Source organism: Micropterus salmoides, unplaced genomic scaffold (assembly GCF_014851395.1).
Source record: "Micropterus salmoides isolate LMB-PRFRI ecotype aquatic unplaced genomic scaffold, ASM1485139v1 Ms_hic_scaffold_14, whole genome shotgun sequence".
Taxonomy (NCBI): domain Eukaryota; kingdom Metazoa; phylum Chordata; class Actinopteri; order Centrarchiformes; family Centrarchidae; genus Micropterus; species Micropterus salmoides.
In genome coordinates this window covers 30,440,499-30,465,066 of record NW_024040485.1, presented here as the reverse complement: position 1 = coordinate 30,465,066, position 24,568 = coordinate 30,440,499, and the positions used below count along the sequence as shown (strand labels likewise).

At 38.4% G+C, this 24,568-nt stretch overlaps 1 protein-coding gene, 1 long non-coding RNA gene, 1 pseudogene and 1 gene segment (V, D, J or C); 3 read left to right on the top strand and 1 right to left on the bottom strand.

Moving 5' to 3' along the window:
* The first annotated feature begins 5,730 nt into the window (after window positions 1–5,730).
* Window positions 5,731–11,746, top strand: LOC119901611. The gene is made up of 4 exons (XM_038717188.1): window positions 5,731–6,305; window positions 6,389–6,548; window positions 6,636–6,783; window positions 11,570–11,746. Exons 1-4 carry the CDS (start codon window positions 5,957–5,959, stop codon window positions 11,744–11,746), a joined length of 834 nt encoding a protein of 277 aa, XP_038573116.1. The 5' UTR covers window positions 5,731–5,956.
* A 384-nt stretch (window positions 11,747–12,130) lies between these two features.
* On the top strand, window positions 12,131–13,179 carry LOC119902657. The gene is made up of 2 exons (XR_005444348.1): window positions 12,131–12,366; window positions 12,459–13,179. It is a non-coding gene; the product is annotated as an uncharacterized LOC119902657 (long non-coding RNA).
* A 3,665-nt stretch (window positions 13,180–16,844) lies between these two features.
* Window positions 16,845–20,509, top strand: LOC119901610 (annotated as a pseudogene).
* Window positions 20,510–22,709: 2,200 nt separating this feature from the next.
* On the bottom strand, window positions 22,710–23,852 carry LOC119902650 (the record flags this gene model as incomplete). The annotated part of the segment is given in 2 exon segments: window positions 22,710–23,473; window positions 23,561–23,852. Coding segments are annotated over 2 exon segments (525 nt in total), but the record flags the coding sequence as incomplete, so codon positions are not given.
* Window positions 23,853–24,568: the final 716 nt, after the last annotated feature.

Sequence of the window (24,568 nt, the reverse complement as noted above, 5' to 3'; positions counted from 1 at the left end):
CCACTTCTCCCCAGGTTCACCAGAGGAAACACCACTGCACACAATGCTTTTCCTCCCAGCTGCTGCTCTGTGCTGTCTGTGTTCAGGTGAGTGTTTCCAGCCAATCAGGAGCCAGCAAACTCCACCTGGAACAAACACTGTCACACTGACCTTCATCTATCTGTCTGTGTCTCTACAGCGCTGGTTGCCATGGCAGCAGACCTGATTCAGGATTTAACATGGACCAGGGAAGCTGGTCAAACTGTTTCCTTCAGCTGTCGAGGAACTGACCAGTGTTACTATGATGATTTATTCTGGTACCAGAAGAAAGACACAGACACATTCAGAGTGATTCTAGATATAAACAGAAATACTGGTAGCATAGATTCAGGTTACAATCATCCTCAGAAAAATGATTTCTCAGCTGTGAGAAAACAGAACGGCTGTGAGTTGCAGCTCAAGAAAGTTACCATCTCTCATTCAGCCACCTACTACTGCTCCTGTTATAAGAGCGGCGGCCACAGTGAGAAATGATCCGTGCAGCCTGAACAAAAACCTTCAGATGTCAAACAGTGTTTGTGACAGGAAGAGAGCAGTAAACCACAGCCCAGGTTCACATATTTCACCTCCATCTCAGCCAGAGTCACAAACATACTGAGCTGAGGGATTTCTTTAATATTCTATTGATTTCTATTTGATCAGATATTCCAGCAGGTTTCTTGTTGTTCCACACAGTGAGGACAGACTAGCAGCACAGAAGCACAATGAGCAAACAAGATAAAGAGAAAACATTAAAAGTACAAAGTAAATCAAAATGTAATACAGATGAAGGCAAAGCAAATTTATTTAGCACAATTCATACAATTCATAAAAGACTCGGGCCGTTCCCCCTCACTTTAAAAAACTTGTCGTCACTTCAAAAATTAGATTAATTTGTTGAACACACTCAAAGTGTTCCAAACATTGTTCTAAATTAACTTCATAAAGCAATGAAATGAAAAATCCATTGATGCCATAAAATGTTCTCAAAGAGTGGCTGAAAGACTGAATCTCAACATTTAGGCTACTGAAAAGTCACTGTCCCACCTTTTGCGCCCACAAGGTGGGGTGGAACATGACTACAGTCTCTGTATATAGGCCTAAGAAAGCTACACTAACCTGAATAGATAGCACACGTTCATACAATATAACATTTAGTATTTCAATATCCCTACCAAACTGCTCATAATATTCAGCCTCACATAAGAAAAATAAAACCTATTTATTTTAACGGCTGCGTCACTGGGAGCAAATGCAAAATATTAAACACATTTCAAAGCAGTAAGTAGGCTGATCCTGCTGTACTGTAAAAACCTGTAGGCAACAATAGCCTGAGGCTTTTAATCAGTCTCTGTATGATTATATCGTTATAGTCAAGAGTTTCTCCACATCACCGCTGCAAACATAAAGCAGCTTATTGGCTAAAACAGTCTGTGGGGTCTCCTACAGATGGTGTTGTCATTTTCCAAGAGAGCTGATTGGTCAGTAGGCGGCCTTTTCACAGAGTTGATCTCTTCTCTGGAACATAACCTGCTCCGGAGCAGGTTAGCCGTTCAGCATAAGTTACCATGGAGATCTATCCCGGTAAGAAGTGAACCACCTTTGTGGTACTGAATATACTGGATAAGCTCAATTTTGAAATACTGGCAGGGATGGCAGGCAGAGGAGGTGGCTGACGAGGTGCAGGTGTTGATTGTCAGCTGGGCTCAGGAGCAGAGAGAGAGGGAGAACACAAGCAAGGGGAGCAGAGGAGACACAGACAGGCCAAAACACGAGGGGAAACAGAATCACAAGAAAAAAGGAAAAATAAACAGGACACTTTCATTCATATTCTATAAACATTTCAGTGATGTATTTTGACCCTAAAGCTTTTAGTCATTTATAGGTGAGCAGCAGTATTTAGATATTAATTCTCTGACCTACTGGGAGCAAGTCCAGGGATATGAGAATTGGTGTAATGTGTTAAAATGTTCAGGCCTTTATTAGAACTCTAGCAGCAGCATTCAGAACATGCTGTGGCTGCCTAAGACCTTTTTAGAGAGACCTGAAAAGAGACCATTACAAGTCTAACCTACTAGTACTTAAGGGATGAACATTTTTTTGTTGTGAAGTTAAATAGAGGTGGCCCTAGGATTGAACCTTGTGGGACTCCACACGTCATGTTAATTAGCTCAGATACATAGTTGCCAATGTAAACAAAGTAATTCATCTCTTCTATGACCTAAACCAACTAAAGGCTGCGCTGGAAAGCCCTACCCTGTAGTATTGGTGTTCTTCCTGGATCTTGTTACTGTTTTCCCAAAGGTCCATTTGGGGTATCCACAGGCTGTAAGTGCCCCCTTCAGGTGGTTCTGTTCCCTCTCTCTGGCTTGAGCACTTCTTGGTATGTTCTCAGCTCCGTGGTGCCGGGGCCTGATGACCCCTAACTTTTGCTCTAGTGGGTGGAGAGAATCCCAAAGTAGGTATTGGTCTGTGTGTGGGGGTTTTCCTGTAAACACCAATTTGCAGGCTCCTGTCCTCTTCAATGTGTACAGCACAGTCCAGGCAGGCCAAAATGTTGTTGTGAACATCATCTCGTGTAAACTTGATGTTACTGTTCACGGAGTTGATGTGTTCTGTGAGGGATTGAACTTCCTGGGTTTTAATTTTGATCCATGTGTCATCCATGTACTTGTACCAATGACTGGTGAGCCCATGGCACAGCCATGCTTCTGTCTGTAGAAACCTGGGAATCTGGGATACTTTACAACCACTACACAAACGCATTGGCTCAACATAGGGCCAACTCCTCAGGTCAACACACTTGTTTGAGGACCCCCAGGTGCACATTTTAGACAGAGAGGATGGATGGTTTGAAAGGTGTCAAAGAATCCATTTACACCCGAGTTGAGAAGCCCTCACTTAACAGAGGAGGTGGTCTGCGCCACCACTTATCCTCCGCTTACAATGCCGTCCTTTCATCACTTCCCAGGAAACGTAACAAGCATTCACTTTGGGCCTCAGGTGAAGATGCCAGCAATGGTTGTTCAGACCTCTAACGACCATAACGACTGTCATTACAGCCAGGAGCACTATCGAACCAGCGGTATCGATGATCTTGGCAAATGACTCCATAGAGGTTAAATAGCTGAGTTTCCCTATCAGTCAGTCAGAACTGAAGAAGTTTCTTGGATGAGGGTGAAACGTCTAGTATCTTCAACCAAGTCCAGTTGCCCTTGATTTTAACCATCCTTGAATAACAGGACAGTCAACACTAAGCATCTCATTCGTATCAGAGGAGTATACCTCATGATCAGGGTCCTCAAACACCTTTGACAAAATTTCATTGACAGAAAACCTTTCCATATAGGTCATTTTCAGTTTAGAGAGAGAACACACAGAGCACGAAGAGAAATGATTTAGAAGACAACTGTGCAAGCTTTTCTACCTATATTTCTTTGCGGACCCATATTTGTGGGGGGCGCGGAAATATGGTTCATTTTGTTTTTGATCGTGCTTCTTCATATCGTTGTTGAACTGCGCGAGCTCGGCCTACGGTAATGTTTTTGGTTCGAAATACCTTGTTTCTATAAACATTCTTGTGACAAGAACAACTTCCTCTTCTTTCAGCAATTTTTTAGAGAGCAAATTTGCTTAGAGGTAGTGCAAAGTCAACTTTAAAAACAGGACACTGAATTTCAGAACAATGGTGTCTTGCAAGGGACAAATGGAAAGAATTGCTGAATTTTCTGGGGAAGAGACCCCTTCGTGGTTTATTCAGGCTACTGCCTTACCTTTCCTAATAAGCACTGAACACAAAGTAAAGCTGAAGCTGATGGGAATGTCAAGTAACCTCAGGAAAAGCAACAGAGGATCGCTCTTCCAGGACGACACATGCTACAAATGTCATGCACCCAATCAACCAAAATAGCAAAGATGTAAGATGTAAGATGTAAAATTAGGATGACAACATTATAGAGAGACTGTAAATAAAAAAACAATATAAATCAGGGAGGACATCGAGCTACTTCAGGTGCCACCAAACAGTCAGAATGTCATTGTTTCTGAAGGTATTTGGTCATGAACCAAAGCACTGGACAAATTAAATGTTTGACTTGATGGTGGTGCTATATGAAAAGTCAGATGATCACCAAAGTTCATTCCGAGGGAACGTCTGAACTACATTAAATAGTAATCCATCTAATATGTTATGAGATATTATAGTCTGACCAAAAACATCATCCTGCTGGTGGCTCTAGATGAGAAGTCAGAATCAACAAAGTCATATAATGAAGTGAATCCTCTGGGGACCAGGAATGTCTGAACAACATGTCAATCCATCTTTTGGTCCAGGTCCAGTCCATCTGGACCAAAGTAGTGGACCAGCAGACATCAGCATCCACAGAGCAACACTGCTAGTGTGTCTAAAAAGACAAAAAAAGAAGAGACAGTCATGTTGATATGAACATTAGAGAAACTCATCATGCAGCTGGATTTTGATCCTGGTTCATCATTTGGACTCGTTCACCTCAGCTGACACATTCAGCAGCAGACAGGTTTTTGTATTACTCTGTTTCACTGTGGGAGCACCTCTTTGGCTCTGGAACTAAACTGTATGTAACAGGTTCTTGCAGCCGTGCAGCTATTGTTACATAAAAAGGTTCATAATTCCTGAAAAGATGTTTAAATCTCACTTCACAACTGAAGTTATTATTTATTTCTGCACGAGATAAAACTGATTCAGAAAGAAAAAGGAAGATATTGACAAAGTTACAAATATATTCGGTCCTCTCAGGGATTCAGCTATGTCTCTTGTATTTTATATAGCATATAACTTTAAACAAGTTTAAAGGATAATTGATGAAAAATGTTTGAACGTTAAAATGTACTGCGTGATATTTGTATTTTATTTGATTATACATGATAGTCTTTTAGTGGAAAATTTATACGTGGAGGCAAATATTCACATTCATATTCAATGAACATGATATTACAATGAACCGAATTCAGGAACAAACTATTGTTTAAAGTTTAACATGATTTAAAATATTTTTAACGGTTTCATTTCATTCCATAACCTTGTGTTACATCAGATACTGCAGATATTACATGAAGAAATTAATAGTCCCTCTAAATAATCTAATCTTAATTTACATTTGACATAACTCAACATATTGGAAGAAAATCCTTGTAGTTGTGTTTAATTGTGTGAAAGTTTAAATTGATCTATTGAATTGTTTCTTTAGTAATTATAGTAAAGATTTGTTGGTAAAATACAATATGCTGCACATATTGTAGTTATTGAAATGACAATTGTATTATATGTCACAGTATGTTTATTATATTACGTATTGTATATTAACCATAACATTGAGACAAGGTACCTTCAGCATCCACAGGAGACGGCTTTTTAACATGTGGTATGAATGCAATTTGCTCAGCTGCTGTCATAAAAACCAAAAGATCATGGTTTGGTTAGGTTTAGTAAAAGATCATGGTTTAAGTTAATGTAATATATGAAGGCAGATGGGTGAGTTACAAGAAAGCTTATCATGCGGACGCCGAAGTGTATGTTGTGTGTCAAAGCCGACACCTTGTTAGGCTTTCTCAAAGCATCAGTATTTGACACCCTGGGATGAGACCAGGCTTTTCTTTCATATCTCATATTTGAACATTACATGTTAATTGGGTTTTTAAATGATCAGATAATTGTTGTGAAACTATAGTAGCTTTTTAAGTTCTAAAAAATAATTGCTAAGAAAGAAATTTTCTATTTTTTCCTCATATAACATATTATTATTAAACATTACATATATAGATATGTGTCTGTGATATGAAGGTGAATCCAGTACATGTAGTGAACTGTGTGCTGTATTGATGAGGAGCTCAGTGATCAGAGTCCATGTAGTTTCCAGGATCAGACTGAATGCAGTGCTGGAAGCTGCTGTTGACTGTGTGAATGTGTGTCTGTGCTGCTTGTTGCTGCTGTCAAACTTCAGATAAGCAGGTAGTGAAGCCCGTGGTGAGCGTGTACCCAGCAGCATCCAGAGAAAACCAGGAGGAGAAGAAATTCCTGCTGTGTGTGGCTGTGGACATGTTTCCACCTCTGGTCCGATTCTCCTGGAAAAGACGAAAGGAGAATGGTCCTCTGGAGGAGCTGCCCCCTACTAAGGAGGAGCAGCAGGAGCTCAAAGATTCGGAATGCATTGCCGCCATCAGAGTGACTGATCAGAACGCTCTCTACACGTATGAACACATCTGTTACGTCCAGCATGAGACGGGCAGAGAGGAGGCCCAACTACAACAAGGTAATGAAGGCTTGGTGACTGTGTTCAGCAGATATTTAGCTTCAGAGGACTGACATTTCTTTCTGACTCCTTTTCTGTTTCAGAGGTTCCAGCAAAAACATCACCTCCACCATCACTTCCACCATCAACTACACCGTCACTTCCACCATCAATTCAACCATCACTTCCAACATCACTTCCAACATCACTTCCACCATCAATGTCCTTCCAGTCTCAGTGCAAGGTGAAGCTGCTCTGCTTGCTGTACACAGTGCTTAATGTGGAGACGCTGTCAAAGAGAGCAGAGGAGCAGAGGACTGACATTTCTTTCTGAATACTTTTCTGTTTCAGAGGTTCCAGCAAAAACATCACCTCCACCATCACTTCCACCATCACGTCCACCATCATGTCCTCCGTCACGTCCACCATCATGTCCACCATCACTTCCACCATCAGTGTCCTTCCAGTCTCAGTGAAGGGTGAAGCTGCTCTGTCTGATGTACACAGTGCTGATAGTGAAGAGTCTGGTGTACTGCTGTGGACCCTCTCTGCTGAGGATCCTCGGATACAAGGGACCGTCCACCTGCTGCACACATGCAGACTGACTGTTTCCTGCTCATCTTTTCTCACCAGCAATCATCTCATCAATTCATCTCACTGATCACTTTGATCAGCAGTCAGAAAAGTTTAGATGTGTAAAATATATCTTTTATGCACAGGTTATAAACAGTCATCCTAAAATCTGTCTTAAGGCACATCAAAAGACTGAAACCAAACATTCTTCCACGGCTGGCTCCATCCACAATTGGCAATAACTTGGCACTGTTACACCGATCACACATAAGTTACTTCTTATTTGCAACCACACATATGCAGGACAAAGACACACACACACACACACACTATTCTTATCACACACACTCATCCCTTTTCCTTCATCTAGTTTTAGTTTAGTGCTTTTTACTTAGTTTGGTCTTGTGTGTTTTGCTTTAATTACCTTGTAAAATAAATGCTTGGGTATATATTTGTTGGTTTGTTTTAATATAGAGTGAATATATTGCCAACCTCCTCCACGTAGAAATCCAGATCTTTCAACCCACGATCTATTAATAGAATGGTCTTTCATGAGACTGAAATAGGTAATTGGCAATCAAGGTATCTCTTATTTAGGAGGGGTGCCCCAAGAATTTTATAGTATTAACTATAAAGTCATGCCATTTAAACCCTGATCCCCAACAACAAACATATGTATCTCTCTCTCTCTCTCTCTCTCTCTCTCTCTCTCTATATATATATATATATATATATATATATATATATATATATATATATATATATATATGTATGTATGTATGTATGTATATATATATATATATATATATATATATATATATATATATATATATATATATGCAGTTACTATGTGTATAGTGTTATTTTGATGCTCTAGTTTATTTCCACTACTTATAATTGTTTGTATAATACTAGAAAATGAAGCTGAATCATTAGCTGTCTGCTAAATATGTTATTGTATACAGTATTCTTCTGTTCTTGTGTCTCTTTTTAATATATTATGCAGAGTGTGGCAGGTGTGTCAAATTCTTTCAGTCTAACTTTCTAAATAAACTGAAAAATCACTGTGTCTGTGTTTTATAAACATCCTTATTTTTGAGATGAGATGAGTAAACATATAGCTGTTATATATAAGTCAGCAGGTGTATGTTTCTCACCAAGTTCTGCTGATGCCGTTTTATAACTCTGTCAGTGTGGATGTAAAGCTTTACGCTGATGACACTGTTGTTTACACACATACACAAACTGCAGAGCTGCCGTGAAACTACAACTGCTATAAAATAATCCCACAGCGGCTCCATCAGTCAGGCTGAAGTCTGAATGTTGGCAACATGATGGCTGTGTTTTTATCTTCTAAACCCATAAAATGTAACTTCACTTTGTATTTTTTATTTTTGCTGTGGTGTTGAAGCGAGACAGTGAGTACTGAGCGCTGAAGTCAAACTTAACTTCCTAGAATGATTCTTTAGCCAGAGTCGACGGTTGTAACTGTCATTGTGTTATTGATGTGAAAAAGTGTAGCTAGCGGTGAGGAGCCTGCAAAGGAGAAACCCACACCGCCCGTCTGCTGCAGGAAGTAGGTGTTGATTGGCTGTCAACAGTCCTAATAACCACTGAGAACAGATTCATATCTGCTGCTGTACACACTCATCAACTCCTCTACCCTCTGAAGCTGGTTGTTTTTTCTCTTGTTGTCAGGAAACCTTTTTTCCACTGAGCCCTCCACCCACACAGAGATGAACTGAGCCCAAAGACCAACAATGTTGACCATACTCGACATAGATTAGACAGCAGCACAGACAGTAAACAAAAGAAATGAGACTAAAGATTGAAATAAAGTCTAATGTTAAACTTGTCCTGAGAACAAAATTCATTCACTCACCACCAGTTCTAAAGATATTGAACAACTCAATCTGACAGTGTTTTTATTAACTCGTTTTTTTCCTCTATTTAATATGTTTTTATATTTAGCGCTATGGCCTCACAGCAAGAAGGTTGTGGGTTCAAACCCCGGTTGCCCCAGCATTTCTGTGTGGAGTTTGCATGTTGTCTGCGTGGGTTCTTTCTGGGCGCTCCAGCGTCCTCCCATCGCCCAAAAACATGTGGCCTAGGTTGATTGGTGACTCTAAATTGTGTGAGTGTGACTGGTTGTTTGTCTATGTGTGGCCACATGATTGGCAACCTGTCCAGGGTGTACGCCGTCTTTCGCCTGATCTCAGCTGGGATTGCCTCCAGCCTCCCGCGACCCTGTACGCAGTATAAGCTTTGACGAAGGATGGATGGCACTGCATTTTTCAGAAAATATTCAGTATAAATGAAGAACAATGCAATATTAGAAAAGACACGGCCTTAAATATTTTGCAATGTTAATCTTGTTTTAAAATGTCTCAAGAAAACAACAATATAATTTTAGGTGAGTTAGGGTAAGGTAAAAAAAAATATATGATCCACTTTTAATAGCCACCACAATCAAGTGATATAAAGCCATTGAAAAGAAAAGTTAAACATAGTCCAAAGTTAAATGTTACTTAAGTTAATAAAACTGTGCGTTAATTCAAAGATTAAGACAAACTGAAAAAATTATAAAAAATTAAAGGAACAGCTGCTATTTATACTACGATTTAAAAAACTGAACTTCATGTATAAAACAAATTTTGCAAGAAAACAGTCAATGAAATAAAAGCAAATCCACCATTTGTATAACAAATCTGTAACCTGAAGACAATCAACGTAAATATTCAGTATTATGTATAAAATAAGCATTATATTAGAAAACCACTGACCGTTGTTGTTGGACTTCTTAGTGAGCTTCTCATCAAAAGTAGATTTTTAATGAATTTATCCTGAGATAACACTTTTCATAATATTATTGGTATCATCAACATTTCTTTTCTCTAGATAATGAAATAATTAAGATGTTATCAACAAGAAATGGATTGAAGGATGATGTTGGAGTTATGGTCTTAGTTTTCTATTTTTTTTCAACAAAATGACTGATTGTTTCTGCTAACCAGTCATTTGGTGAATTTCTGTTTGCTGTTGATGCTGACCATCACAGAAAAACACCACCACCCTGTGTTCAGTCAGATGAAGTTCACAGGTCTGGAGGAAGAGAGGAGAGGCACAGACTCCACGTTGCTTGAAGTCCAGTGTAAAGTTTCCACAGTCAGTGATGGTTTGGGGTGCCATGTCATCTGCTGGTGTTGGTCCACTGTGTTTTCTAAGGTCCAAGGTCAACGCAGCCTTCTACCAGGAAGTTTTAGAGCACTTCATGCTTCCTGCTGCTGACCAACTTTATGGAGATTTTCCAACAGGACTTGGCACCTGCACACAGTGCCAAAGCTACCAGTACCTGGTTTAAGGACCATGGTATCCCTGTTCTTAATTGGCCAGCAAACTGGCCTGACCTTAACCCTATAGAAAATCTATGGGGTATTGTGAAGAGGAAAATGTGATACGCCTGTGTGAAATGAATGAATATAACATCCAAGTTTCACTTTTTGAATGGAATTACTGAAATAAATCAACTTTTTGATGATATTCTAATTATATGACCAGCACATGTAGCTTTAATGAAGAGACTGAACAACAGAACACAAAATAAAGATGTGATGCTGTGTGTGGAAAAGGTTTCATGTGCCGTAGAAATGAAATGATGAAATGTGAGGGGACGTTTAAGGGTTAAAGTCACAGTTTGTAGTTTTGTATTTTCATCCCAGCTGTTAAACAACAGATAACAGTCTGTGTTACTGAATTCAGCACCAACCTGAATGTGTTTGTGGTAACAGGAATGTTTGTTTGTATTTCTGCATCATCGTGAGCCAGATTTTTTATCTGCTGTCAGATTCAAATCAAGACGAAGAAACTTCTCAGTGAATCAGTTCAGAGAAACAGAGAAGTCTGGGAAACAAGAAGCATTTAGAAACAACGTTAAAATAATGAGAAGAACAGAAAGATAAATAGTGTCAGTAAGAAATGAATCTGCTGGCTGACAGTAACCTTCATCTTCTTTTTCAACAACAGATATTTGAAGATTGAACACAAACAGGATTTTGGAGAATGAAGGTCTCAGTGTGACGAACCACACAATGAAAACAAGAAGCTGGTTCGACTTTTTATACTGGAGAGATACAGTATTTTACAAAATGACACTTTGCTACAATGTAAAGTAGTGAGTGTGCAGCTTGTATAACAGTGTAAATTTGCTGTCCACTCAAAATAACACATCACACAGCCATTAATGTCTGAACCGCTGGCAACAAAAGTGAGTGCACCCCTAAGTGAAAATTTCCAAATTGGGCCCAATTAGCCATTTTCCCTCCCCGGTGTCATGTGACTCATTAGTGTTACAAAGTCTCAGGGGTTAAATTTGGTGTTATCGCTGTCACACTCCCTCAAACTGGTCACTGGAAGTTTAACATGGCACCTCATGGCAAAGAACTCTCTGAGGGTCTGAAAAAATTATATTTTATTAATTTCTATACGTAAAGATGGCCGAGGCTATAAGAAGATCTCCAAGACCCTGAAACTGCCCATACAGCAGTACAACAAGACAGGTTCCACTCAGAACAGGTTCCACTCGACCACGTCGACCAAGAAGTTGAGTGCACATGCTCAGACAGCATGATCCCCTCCATTCGTAGACTGGGCCACAGGGCAGCATTCCAACATGATAACGACCCCAAACACACTTCCAAGACACCACTGCCTAGCTAGAGAATCTGATGGTAAAGCTGATGGACTGGCCAAGCATGTCTCCAGACCTGAACCCTATTGAGCATGTGTGGGGCATCCTCAGACGGGAGGTGGAGAAGCACAAGGTCTCTAACATCCACCAGTTCCGTGATGTCATCATGTCACATGGTGAACTTCATGTCAAAGAGGGTTAAGACAGTCCTGGAAAACAACGGCCACATAAAATTCTGACACTATGGGCCAATTTGGACATTTTCACTTAGAGGTGTACTCATTTTTTCCCCCAGTGGTTTAGACATTAACGGCTGTGTGATGTGTTATTCTTAGGGGAAAGCAAATTTACACTGTTATACAAGCTGCACACTCACTATTTTAAATTGTAGCAAAGTGTCATTTCTTCAGTGTTGTCACATGAAAAGATATAATCAAATATTTACAAGCATCTGAGGGTTGTACTCACTTTTCTACTGTAATACTACATGCTCCTGCCTTATGTACCTGTTGTGATTTGAAATAGTTCAATAGAGGAGATAAACTGTAATAAAGCAGAATGAGCTCCGACTCAGCAGAAAACCACACAGCAGCTTCAGCTGAGCTGTCAATCAGCAGCAGCAGCCTTATCTGTCCGCCGCAGGGGCTGATGGGAGGTCTGAGGACCCGTTAGAAACCACGCGGCCCTCGTCTGATCTCACAGCTCGTCCTTGTTTGGCCTCAGCTGCATCAGAGCGCCACTTCTCCCCAGGTTCACCAGAGGAAACACCACTGCACACAATGCTTTTCCTCCCAGCTGCTGCTCTGTGCTGTCTGTGTTCAGGTGAGTGTTTCCAGCCAATCAGGAGCCAGCAAACTCCACCTGGAACAAACACTGTCACACTGACCTTCATCTATCTGTCTGTGTCTCTACAGCGCTGGTTGCCATGGCAGCAGACCTGATTCAGGAGGATTTAACATGGACCAGAGAGAGTTGGTGAAATGGTTTCCTTCAGCTGTCGAGGAACTGACCAGTGTGACAGAGATAATGTATTCTGGTACCAGAAGAAAGACACAGAAACATTCACAAGGATTCTAGATATTAACAGGAGTAATGGTCGAGTTTTTTCAGGTTACAATCATCCTCAGGAAGATGATTTCTCAGCTTTGAGAAAACAGAAAGGCTGTGAGTTGGTGATCACAAATATTAAACTCCTCCATTCAGCCACCTACTACTGCTCCTGTTTGGTCTCCACAGTGAGAAATGATCCGTGCAGCCTGAACAAAAACCAGCAGATGTCAAACAGTGTTTGTGACAGGAAGAGAGCAGTAAACCACAGCCCAGGTTCACATATTTCACCTCCAAAAGCCTTACGGGATGTGTGATTCATAGGTGTGTGTATAGTTAATATTCACCTGTAAGACTTTTCTATCTACTTACATCTCTATAATTTCTATAAACACTGTACACTGTATGTGAACATCATTGAGCTTCCTGGTTCATAAGTTGGTTTCAGCTGACTCATTCAGCAGCAGACAGGTTTTTGTATTAGTGTATTTCACTGTGGGAGGATCCAGTGGGTCCAACAGATACCTGATATTTGGCTCTGGAACTAAACTCTTTGTAACAGGTAAGATTAAACATCAGTTTTCCTTCTGTTGTTTTATTGTAGAGGTCATTAAGTTTTGTTGTAAACCATCTTCTTGGTCATCCTGAAACCTTAAAGTAATGAGAGAAACTCAGGGTTGAGGTTGTAACTCTGCTCTGTGTTCTCATCAGCTGCTGTTTAATCAAACTTCACAGTGGGAAATTCTAGATAAATGATTGACTTTTTAAGTCTCCAGTAAATCAAAATAAATTTAAGAGACGAGCGCGATTCTCCAGAGATGACCTAAATTTTCTAATTCAAAAGCAGAATCGACGTTATAAATATCCAGTATTTCATAATATTAGTGAATATGCGTTATTTGTTTCTTACTGGTTGTTTATTTGTGTGGTATATGATAATAATATATATTAATATATTTTGATGTTTGAGAAATATATTGTAAATATTACATGGTGGTAAATATTTGTCTAATATTGTTAATTTGTATGATTAATATTTAGTGTTCTAAATATTTATTTTATATTGTGAAGAACATATTCTAAGAAATACAAATTGCATCAGGGTTTTTACAAGTTTCACTATTTTACAATCATGGAATCATATACAAATAAATTTTTACCACAATGTATGTACAATATACATTCTACACATCAAGGTACATTCAAAATCTGAAAACATTATATACCGTATATAAATATCTAGATATACATTTTAGATTATCTGTATATGATATATGGCGGCAAATATAAAAACTATATAAAAGATATATTTATTACCAAGTGTATATTTTGTGATTAAGTTTTTTTTTAAATAAGTGAAACATGGGAAAGTAAAATATGTTTAATATATTGTATTTACCTTTATTGAAATGTGTGGGGTAAACACAATATCAGAAACAGAAAGCTGGTCAAACTGTTTCCTTCAGCTGTCGAGAAACTGACCAGTGTAACACTTATGTTTACTGGTACCAGAAGAAAGACACAGAAACATTCAGAGTGATTCTAGATATAACTAAGAGTAATTGTCGCATAGATTCAAGCTACAGCAATCATCCTCAGAAAAATGATTTCTCAGCTGTGAGAAAACAGAACGGCTGTGAGTTACAGCTCAAGAAAGTTAAACCCTCTCATTCAGCCACCTACTACTGCTCCTGTTATAAGTATGTTGCCCACAGTGAGAAATGATCCGTGCAGCCTGAACAAAAACCAGCAGATGTCAAACAGTGTTTGTGACAGGAAGAGAGCAGTAAACCACAGCCCAGGTTCACATATTTCACCTCCATCTCAGCCAGAGTCACAAACATACTGAGCTGAGGGATTTCTTTAATATTCTATTGATTTCTATTTGATCAGATATTCCAGCAGGTTTCTTGTTGTTCCACACAGTGAGGACAAACTAGCAGCACAGAAGCACAATGAGCAAACAAGATAAAGAGGAAACTAAATAAAAATATAATCCTGATTCACTTTATGAAGTAATACTTAAAGTAAATGATATATAATAGATAAAGTTTCCAGCCAGATGTTCCAGATGCAGATTAAAGTCGTCCTCTTTGTTCTGCTGCTGGAATAAAGTCCATTCCTCCCTCACAATACTAATCTGCTCTGAATGAAAACCCTTCCAGCAGCACTTGTTGTTTAACAGCTTTCAGTAGATTTCAGCAGATCATTTCACTTTCTTCCATTTTAAAAGCCAAATCTTGGACACATGTCAGGTCAGGATGTTGCCCTTCTAGCAGCGGCTTATTAGGACGCTGGTTCTGTTGCCAGGTTTGTATGCTGTAAATGTCCTGGGAATGTTTCTCGTTGCATTTATGGTGACCTCCTGACCTTTCCTCGTGCACCACCATCAGGACAAAGAATTTCTGTAAACCACCACTTAAGCAACTTGAAAGTTAATGTCTTGATTTACTTACTGAAACTTTAACGCTCCCTGGAGAATTAAACACTATTACATTTAAAGGTGGAGTAACAGATGATGGAAAAATCCAATTCCATGAAAAATACAAGTTGTCATCAGGGGTGGATTAGTAATCTGGGATACAGGGCAAATGCCAGGGCCCCCCGATGTAACGTAAATTTTTTATTTATTTAACTGTTTTAAAAAATGGACCAACGATTGGACCATAGAGCACGGACAGCGGCCCATTGGGTAATTTTCTATACTGACACCGGGTTGGAGAGGAAAATCTTTTCAGTGTTTTAATGGCTTGATATTATTTCTATGTACATCTTTTTGTTATTTATAACTATTTATATATATATTTCTGTCATAAAGGATAGGAACGTATATTATGTAGGGGATCAATTTGAAGTTATGTAGTCACCAAAATGAGTTGAACAGCATAAGGTACAGTCTAGCCTGCCTTTTTCTGCATTACTGTGCACATGATACATGCACATAAGCTACATAGATCTCAGTGTCGTCCGCATGACTTTGGCAGGCGATATGGTTATTATGCATGATTTGGCCTAGCGGGAGTATGTAGAGTTTGAATAGAGACTCCACACGTCACAATATTTAGCTCAGATACATAGTTGCCAATGGAGATATGTAGTCATGTAGATATGACTTAAACCAACTTAAGAGCTGGAAAGCTCAACCCAAATTTCCAACATGTCTAGCAGTATTGAGTGGTCATCAGTGTCGAATAACACCAGTAATGGAATTTTGCCAGAATCAGTGCCAAGACAAATCTCAGAGCAGTTTTGGTGCTGTGGAGGTGTTGAAATCCTGTTTGGTTGTTATCTAACCTGTTGAGAGTAAGAAGTAGTTCTGCTGCTGCTGGAAGACAGTTTTTCCAATGTTTTTACTAGTAATGGGTAGATTTGATATCGGACTGTAGTTTATAGAAATATTGAGGCTCTGCTTTTTAGTGATAATGTTACAAAGAGCTCATGCAGCGCTAATTCTTCCCTGTCATTTAAGGAGAGGGACCATAATAATTCTATAATATTGGAATGAAACATTTCTGCTGATGGTTGAGAAACAACAGAAGGATCTTTGGATTTGCTTCCTTTTAGATTTATTTTTGTTTGTGAACTGCTTTAGCTGGTTTTGCCTGACTAACCTCCTAAACCTCTGTATATCCCTTGTTTTTCCTGTCTGCCCTTGGCCCTTGTGATGAAAACACCAAAAATTTCCTGTTCTTTCAGCAAGGGCTATGTGATAAATGTCACTGTCAAGCTGGGCCAATCAGAGGCAGAGTATTACAGCTCATGCCTCCAACATAGCAGAATTTGCTAATTCGCTTACGGATAGTGCAGTCAAACATTGTACTTAATTTAGACTATGGCATCCCTGCAAAATTTTTGGGGGAATAGATTTGCATCCTATTCGTGGTTCATTCAGGCTGCTGCTTTAGACTGACATTTGCTGCTTAGCACTAAACACGTGTTACAACCGAGGCTGTGGGAACGTCACGGTAGTTTTATTTATTAAGGCCAATATCACAAATCCCACATTTGCCTTAAGAAGCTTTACAATCTGTACAGCAAACTCCCTCTGTCCTCGATTCAGATCAGGAAAAACATCCCTAAAAGCCCTTTAACCTCTTGATGCCTGAATTAATTTATAATAAAAAATTTTTTAATTATTTCTGTTTTCATTTGCTTTCAGGTTGATGTTAAATTAAGTGGAAATTGTTGATTTGTCTTTAGAAAATATATAAATTCAGGTATGATGTTGTTATGATTCAAATTAACAGGCATAAATGAGAAACCAGTCCAATCCAATAGGTCTGATATTTTGGCCTCAACCAAAAAGACCGACCTGCTGGTGGCACTAGATCAGAAGTCAGAATGAATAATTATAATAATAATAATAATAATGCATTACGTTTATATAGCACTTTATCATGGAAACTCAAGGCACAACAGTGAAGTGGGGGGAGACTCACCTCAACCACCACCAAAGTGTAGCACCCACCTGGGTGATGCATGGCAGCATTTAGCGCCAGAATGCTCACCACACATCAGCTTGAGGCAGAGAGGGCGTGAAACAATAAACAAAGTGAATTAAAGAAGTGAATCCTCTGGGGACCAAGAATATCTGAACAACATGTCAATCCATCTTTTGGTCCAGTCCAGTCCATCTGGACCAAAGTAGTGGACCAGCAGACATCAGCATCCACAGAGCAACACTGCTAGTGTGTCTAAAAAGACAATAAAAGAAGAGACAGTCATGTTGATATGAACTTTAGAGAAACACATCATGCAGCTGAAATATGATCCTGGTTCATCATCTGGACTCGTTCACCTCAGCTGACACATTCAGCAGCTGACAGGTTTTTGTATTACTCTGTTTCACTGTGGGAGAAATCATCTTTGGCTCTGGAACCAAACTGTATGTAACAGGTAAGAATAAACATTTTACTTTTGCAGCTTTTTATTGAACAAGCTGAAAATGTGTTTTAATGAGTCTCTGCTGCTTCAGGCTGCAGATGTTAGTTTTTTCATAATTTGTAGAGAGATTCATTATTCCTGAAAAGATGTTTAAATCTCACTGCACAACTGAAGTTAGTCTTTGTTTCTGCACCAGACAAACTGATTCATATCAAAAAACTAAGATATTGACAAAGTTACAAATACACAGCATTTGATCCTCTCAGCGTCGTCTCTTAAATGTTACAACATATTTTGTATTAAACAAATTGTCAGTAAACATATTTTAAATAGCATAAAACTTTAAACGTGTGTTATAGGATAATTAATGTTTAAAGATTAAAATATACTACATTATAATTGTATTTTATATGATGATACATGTCTTTTAGTAAAAGATATATTTATACATGAAGGCAAACATTCATATTGATATTGAATATTATATTACAATAAACCCATTTTAGAAAAAGTAATATATGATGTTTAACATGATTCAAGATGCATGTATGTAAGATCTATGTTAATAACTTTGATTTAAAACTTTGTTTTATTGTACAACCTTTACTTACTAAAATCTATTTTTATATCAGATACTGAAGCTATTTTATTAAAGAATTATATTATATTTAAATATTTCCTGGGGAATATCTAAAGTTTTACTTTTTACTTATGTTATGAAAGTAATCTTTATTCACACTTGAAATATCCGAACGTTTCAGAACAAACCCATGTAGTTGTGTTAAATTGTATGAAAGTTAAAAAGAGATTTTATTTGTTTCTTTAGTGATTATAGTAAAAGTTTTATTGTAAAATATATAATATGCATATTGTAATATTAAAATGAAATTTTATTTATGTCAAGGTCTGTTTATTAGCCTATGATAAGTAAATTAACTGTGACAATGGGGAAAACCTTCTTTCCACACGTTCTCATCTCAGGGTGTCAAATACCGACGCTTTGAGAAAGCATGACAAAGCGTTGGCATTCGACTCACAAAGTGCCCTTCAGCATCCATATGATATGCCTTAATAGTCTTGATATTCAGACTGTGAAAAACCTAAAAGCATATCAGACACAAGGATAAAGTTAAACAGTTCATTTAACAACAGAAATGTGCTAAGAGGGAGGTTAGGCCAGAGTAGGGCTTTCCCAGTCCCGGGCTGGGGAAAGAGGAGCTTGGGCGGCCCTAACTGGTGAGGCTGAGTTGGAGATTTGTCTGGGCGGCAAGAGGGTAGCAAACGGAGAGGCAGAGGCAGCGGCTCAACAGAGGATGCCTGTGGCTGAAAAGAAGTTTACGCTAGCTTGGCAGAAACAGAGCAAGACACGTCAGACAAAACAAAACACACCAAGCTCCCAGCATGCAACCATAGAAAACAATCAAAAACACAAAGCACTCAATCGCATACTGTGACATTAATATGTATTTATGCAGTTAGGTTACAAAAAACTCCTTCGTGTTTGGGTTGAAATCAGTACATTCTTGATGGCGGAGGGTTACACCAGAGTTACTTAAATGCCCAGTGTCATACAGCTGCTGAAGGCTACCTCCAGGCTTTCATTTCTTTCCCATATAATTCATTAATATTATTAAACATTACATGATACGTTTGTGTGATATGAAGGTGAATCCAGTCCATGTAGTGAACTGTGTGCTGTATTGATGGGAGCTCAGTGATCAGAGTCCATGTAGTTTCCAGGATCAGACTGAATGCAGTGCTGGAAGCTGCTGTTGACTGTGTGAATGTGTGTCTGTGCTGCTTGTTGCTGCTGTCAAACTTCAGATGAGCCGGTAGTGAAGCCCGTGGTGAGCGTGTACCCAGCAGCATCCAGAAAAGGACAGGAGGAGAAGAGCTCCCTAATGTGTGTGGCTGCGGACATGTTTCCTCCTCCGGTCCGGTTCTCCTGGAAAAGAATAAAGGATAATGGTCTTCAGGAGGAGCTTGCACCTGGTGAGGAGGAGCAGCGGGAGTTCAGACAGTTGGGATGCATTGCCGCCATCAGAGTCATTGATCGGACGCTCGCTACGCATATAATTACCGCTGCTACGTCCAGCACGAGGGGGGGGGAGTGGAGGCCAAAATAAATCAAGGTAATGAAGACTTGATGACTGTGTTCAGCTGAGATTCATTCTCATAGAGCTGAGGAATGATTTTTCTTTCTGACTCCTTTTCTGTTTCAGAGGTTTCTGCAAAACATCACCTCCACCATCACTTCCACCATCACCTCCACCATCACTTCCACCATCACGTCCACCATCACTTCCACCATCAACTACACCATCACTTCCACCATCAATTGAACCATCACTTCCACCATCAGTGTCCTTCCAGTCTCAGTGCAGGGTGAAGCTGCTCTGTGTGATGTACACAGTGCTGATAGTGAAGAGTCTGGTGTACTGCTGTGGACTCTCTCTGCTGAGGATCCTCAGAAACAAGGGACCGTCCACCTGCTGCACACATGCTGACTGACTGCATCTGACTGACCTGCTTTTTGTTACCATCAAATCTCATCAGTTCATCTCATGCTTTGATCAGCAGTCAGAAAAGTTCAGATGTGTTGTGGTTAGTCGTAAAATATATCTTTTACGCACAGGTTAGATACAGTCATCCTAAAAACACATATATACAATGTTTGGATCACAGGGAACTCACGATAGAGTTGTTCATATTTGATCAAAAATTTTACTTTTATCATGTGTCATTGAACTCAATTAGCCAGCAGCCAACTCTAAGGAGAACAGACAGAGTGGCCAGACCCTCTCATCTGTAGCACAACACAGTAAAAGACTGCAACTGATCAATTCTTCCACGCCTGGCTCCATACACAAAAGACAATAACAGCACCATTACACAGATCACATAAACATAACTATACTTCTGATTCTGCCATAAACAAAACATCTAGTCTTAGTTTAATGCAGGTTTAATTCAGTTAGTTTGGTCTTGTGTGTTTTGCTTTGTTTACCTTGTTAAATAAATGCTTGAGTATGTACATGCTGGTTTCTTTTAATATAGAGTGAATATATTGCCAACCTCCTCTACATAGAAATTCAAATCCTTCAACCCACTATCTATTATTGGTAATTTTGTTACACTTAATTTAATGTTATATTTTAGTGCATATAATGAGACTGAAATAGGTAATTGGCCATAAATGTATCTCTTATTTAGGAGTGGTGCTCCAAGGAGAAGCTTTAGGTTATATTCTATTATTCATCATTAAATATTACTAATAGTAATCATTAATTTTATTAACTATAAATGTCATGTCATTTAAACCCTAATCCCCAACAACACATACATATTTCCAGTTAGTGAGTGTAAATTTTGTGGTATACTGTTATTTTGATACTCTAGTTTATTTCCACTTTTAATTGTGACTTGTATAATAATAGAAAATTAAGCTGAATCATTATCCATCTACTAAATATGTTATTGTTTACAGTCTCATTTTAATACATTATGCAGAGTGTAACAGGTTTGTCAAATTCTTTCAGTGGATCTATAAATCAATAAACTGAAATATCACAACTTCTGTGTTTTAAAAACTTGTTTCTTGTTCCTTCTTGTTGGATTTCAGTTTGGCTTAATAGTTAAAAATCAGGACCAGAATCAACTTCATTGGCCATGTATGTTAACAGCTACAAATCATTTGACTCTGGTTGTAAGTAGCTCTCAATACACTATCCACAGTGCCAAGAACAAAAGTACAGGAAGATACTGTATGAATAAAAGCAAACAGCTAAACAATAACAACAAAGCTAAACAAAGATGAGCAAACATAAACATGACAGCTGTCAAGTCAGCAGGTGTGGGTGTGCCATCAGGTGACCCCCTTTTATAATTGTGTGTTTTATAATTGTGTCAGTGTGGATGTAAAACTCTACGCTGATGATAATGTTGTTTACAAACATGAACAAACAGAAGCTGCTGTGAAGCTACAACTGCTATCAAATGATCCCACAGCGACTCCATCAGTCAGTCGAGTGTTGGCAACATGATGGCTGTGTTTATTTCTTCTAAACCAACAAAATTCAAAACTTTTATTTTGCCTGCTGCCATTTTGAAGCGTCATTTAATTATTATTAAATATTATTAAATTATAAAGTGGGATCAGATCAGACTGCAGGTGGTTGAACATATCTCCTTTTATTTCAGCTTCTCAGCTCGGAGTTCAGGATTCAAGCTTTTTCTCATATATTAATAACACAGATCAAAGCCATGACATGTGAGTACTGCGCGCTGAAATCTTACTGAACTTCCTGGAACGATTTTTTAACCAGAGTCGACACTTGTAACTGTCATTGTGTTATTAATGTGAAAAAGTGCAACTAGTGGTAAGGTGGCTGCAGAGCAGAAACCCACACAGGCCATCTGCTGCAGGAAAGGAGTGTTGATTGGCTGTCAACATTTTTTTACGAGTTCTATACAATAACCACTGAGAACAGATCATATCTGCTGCTCTTGTTGTCTTGAAGACTTTTTTCCACTGAGCCCTCCACCCACACAGTGTTCATCTGAGCCCACAGACCAATAATGACAACCTTACTCGATATAGATTTAGTTTTCCTGTTTGTTTCCTGTTTGTTAGTTTTCCTGTTTGTTGCAGCAAACTGAGAGAAGTTGACAGAAGGGATACAGTAAACTAAAGAAAAGAGTCTGAAGACTAAAATAAACTCTACTGTTAAACTTGTCATGATAACAAAATTCACTCATCTTTCAAGATTTTAAATTATTGAAGAACACTATTTGACAGTGTTTTTATTGTCTTGTTTTTATATTTAAAGAACAAACGGAGATTTTGCACAAAATATTCAGTATAAAAAAAGAATAATGCAATATTTGAAATGACATGACCTTAAATATTTTGCTAGGTATTTTGCTATCAAATTTTAAAATGTCATCTGAAAACAATATAATTTTAGGTGAGTTTTTAAAGGTAAAAATAATTATATCATCATGTTTTTAATAACCGACACATAGATGTTCAAGCAAGAGATATAAAGTTTGTTTAGAAAAGAAAAGTTAAACATAGTCCAAAGTTAAATGTTTTAGTTTCATTTATTAAAACTGCGCATTCATTCAAAGGTCAAGAAAAACAGACAGTCAAGAAAAATAAAAGAACAGCTGACAACAGACTGATCTATGTATAAAACAGATTTTTCAAAAAAACAATCTGCAACATTGATAAAGAACTGTAACTAAAGCTGATAACATGGATAATATCAACAGACATACTCAGTATTATGTATAAATTACGCATTATATTAGAAAATAACTGAACGTTGTTGCGGGAGTTCTTAGTGAGCTTCTGATCAGATGTAGATTTTTTATGAAGTTATCCTGAGATAACACTTTTCTTGATATTATCTGTATCATCCACATTTATTTTCTCCAGAAAATTTAATAATTTAGATGTTATCAACAAGAAATGGACTGAAGGATGATGTTGGTGTTATCAACAAAATTACTGAATGTATCTGCTAACAAGTCCAGTGTGTGTTGTTTCCACCATTGAAAACAATAAACTACATTGAACCACATTCGTCATAATGAAGGAATGTGTCACCCAAATGATGGACAGTATGTGCAATTCAGATGTTGCCTACACAGACAGAACTTGTTAATCGATCAATTCATTGTTGGTTTTAGAAGAGGGGTCGGCTCTAGACTTTATCTTCAGGCTTTAGCAGACGTTGAGCGTTAAAGCTGCAGTAGGACAGTCAGTCAGTCACTTGTGTGAGGTCGGTGGACGGTCCCTTGTTTCTGAGGATCCTCAGCAGAGAGAGTCCACAGCAGTACACCAGACTCTTCACTATCAGTGCTGTGTACATCAGGCAGAGTAACCTCTCTCTGTGCCAGGACTGGACGGGCGCGGATGGTGGAGGTGATGGTGGAATAAATGGTGGAAGTGTTGGTGGAGGTAATGGTGGAAGTGTTGGTGGTGCAGAAATCTCTGAAACAGAAAAGGAGTCAAAAAGAAATGTCAGTCCTCTGCTCCTCTGCTCTCTTTGACAATGTCTAGTCACCGAGCCTTCTTTACCTTGTTCTGTTTGGGCCTCCACCTTCCCCCCCTCGTGCTGGACATTACAGCGGTATTTATATGTGTAGAGAGCATCCCGATCAATCACTCTGATGGCGGCGGTGCATCCTGAATTTCTCTCTCCCTCAGCTAGGGGCAGCTCCTCCAGAGGACCATTCACCTTTCGTCTTTTCCAGGAGAAGCGGACTACAGGAGGAAACATGTTTGAGGCCACACACAGCAGGGAGCTCTTCCCCTCATGGTGGGCTCTGGATGCTGCTGGGTACACGCTCACCACGGGCTTCACTACCGGTTATCTGAAGTTTGACAGCAGCAACAAGCAGCACAGACACACATTCACACAGTCAACAGCAGCTTCCAGCACTGTTTATTAACCAATCTATCCAATTACTCTGATATAACATATCTTATGCTAAAAACATTTGTTTACCAGCATATATTTTAATATAGACATTAAACATACATATGTTTCTGATATTGTGTTTACCCCACACATTTCAATAAAGGTAAATACAATATTATTAAACATATTTTACTTTCCCATGTTTTACTTATTTAAAAAAAAACTTAATCACAAAATATACACTTGGTAATAAATATATCTTTCTCTTGTTTTTATATTTGCCGCCATATATATACAGATAATCTAAAATGTATATCTAGATATTTATATACGGTATATAATGTTTTTAGATTTTGAATGTACCTTGATGTGTAGAATGTATATTGTACATACATTGTGGTAAAAATTTATTTGTATATGATTCCATGATTGTAAAATAGTGAAACTTGTAAAAACCCTGATGCAATTGTATTTCTTAGAATATGTTTTTCACAATATAAAATAAATATTTAGAACACTAAATATTAATCATACAAATTAACAATATTAGACAAATATATTTACCACCATGTAATATTTACAATATATTTCTCAAACATCAAAATATATTAATATATTATTATCATATACCACACAAATAAACAACCAGTAAGAAACAAATAACG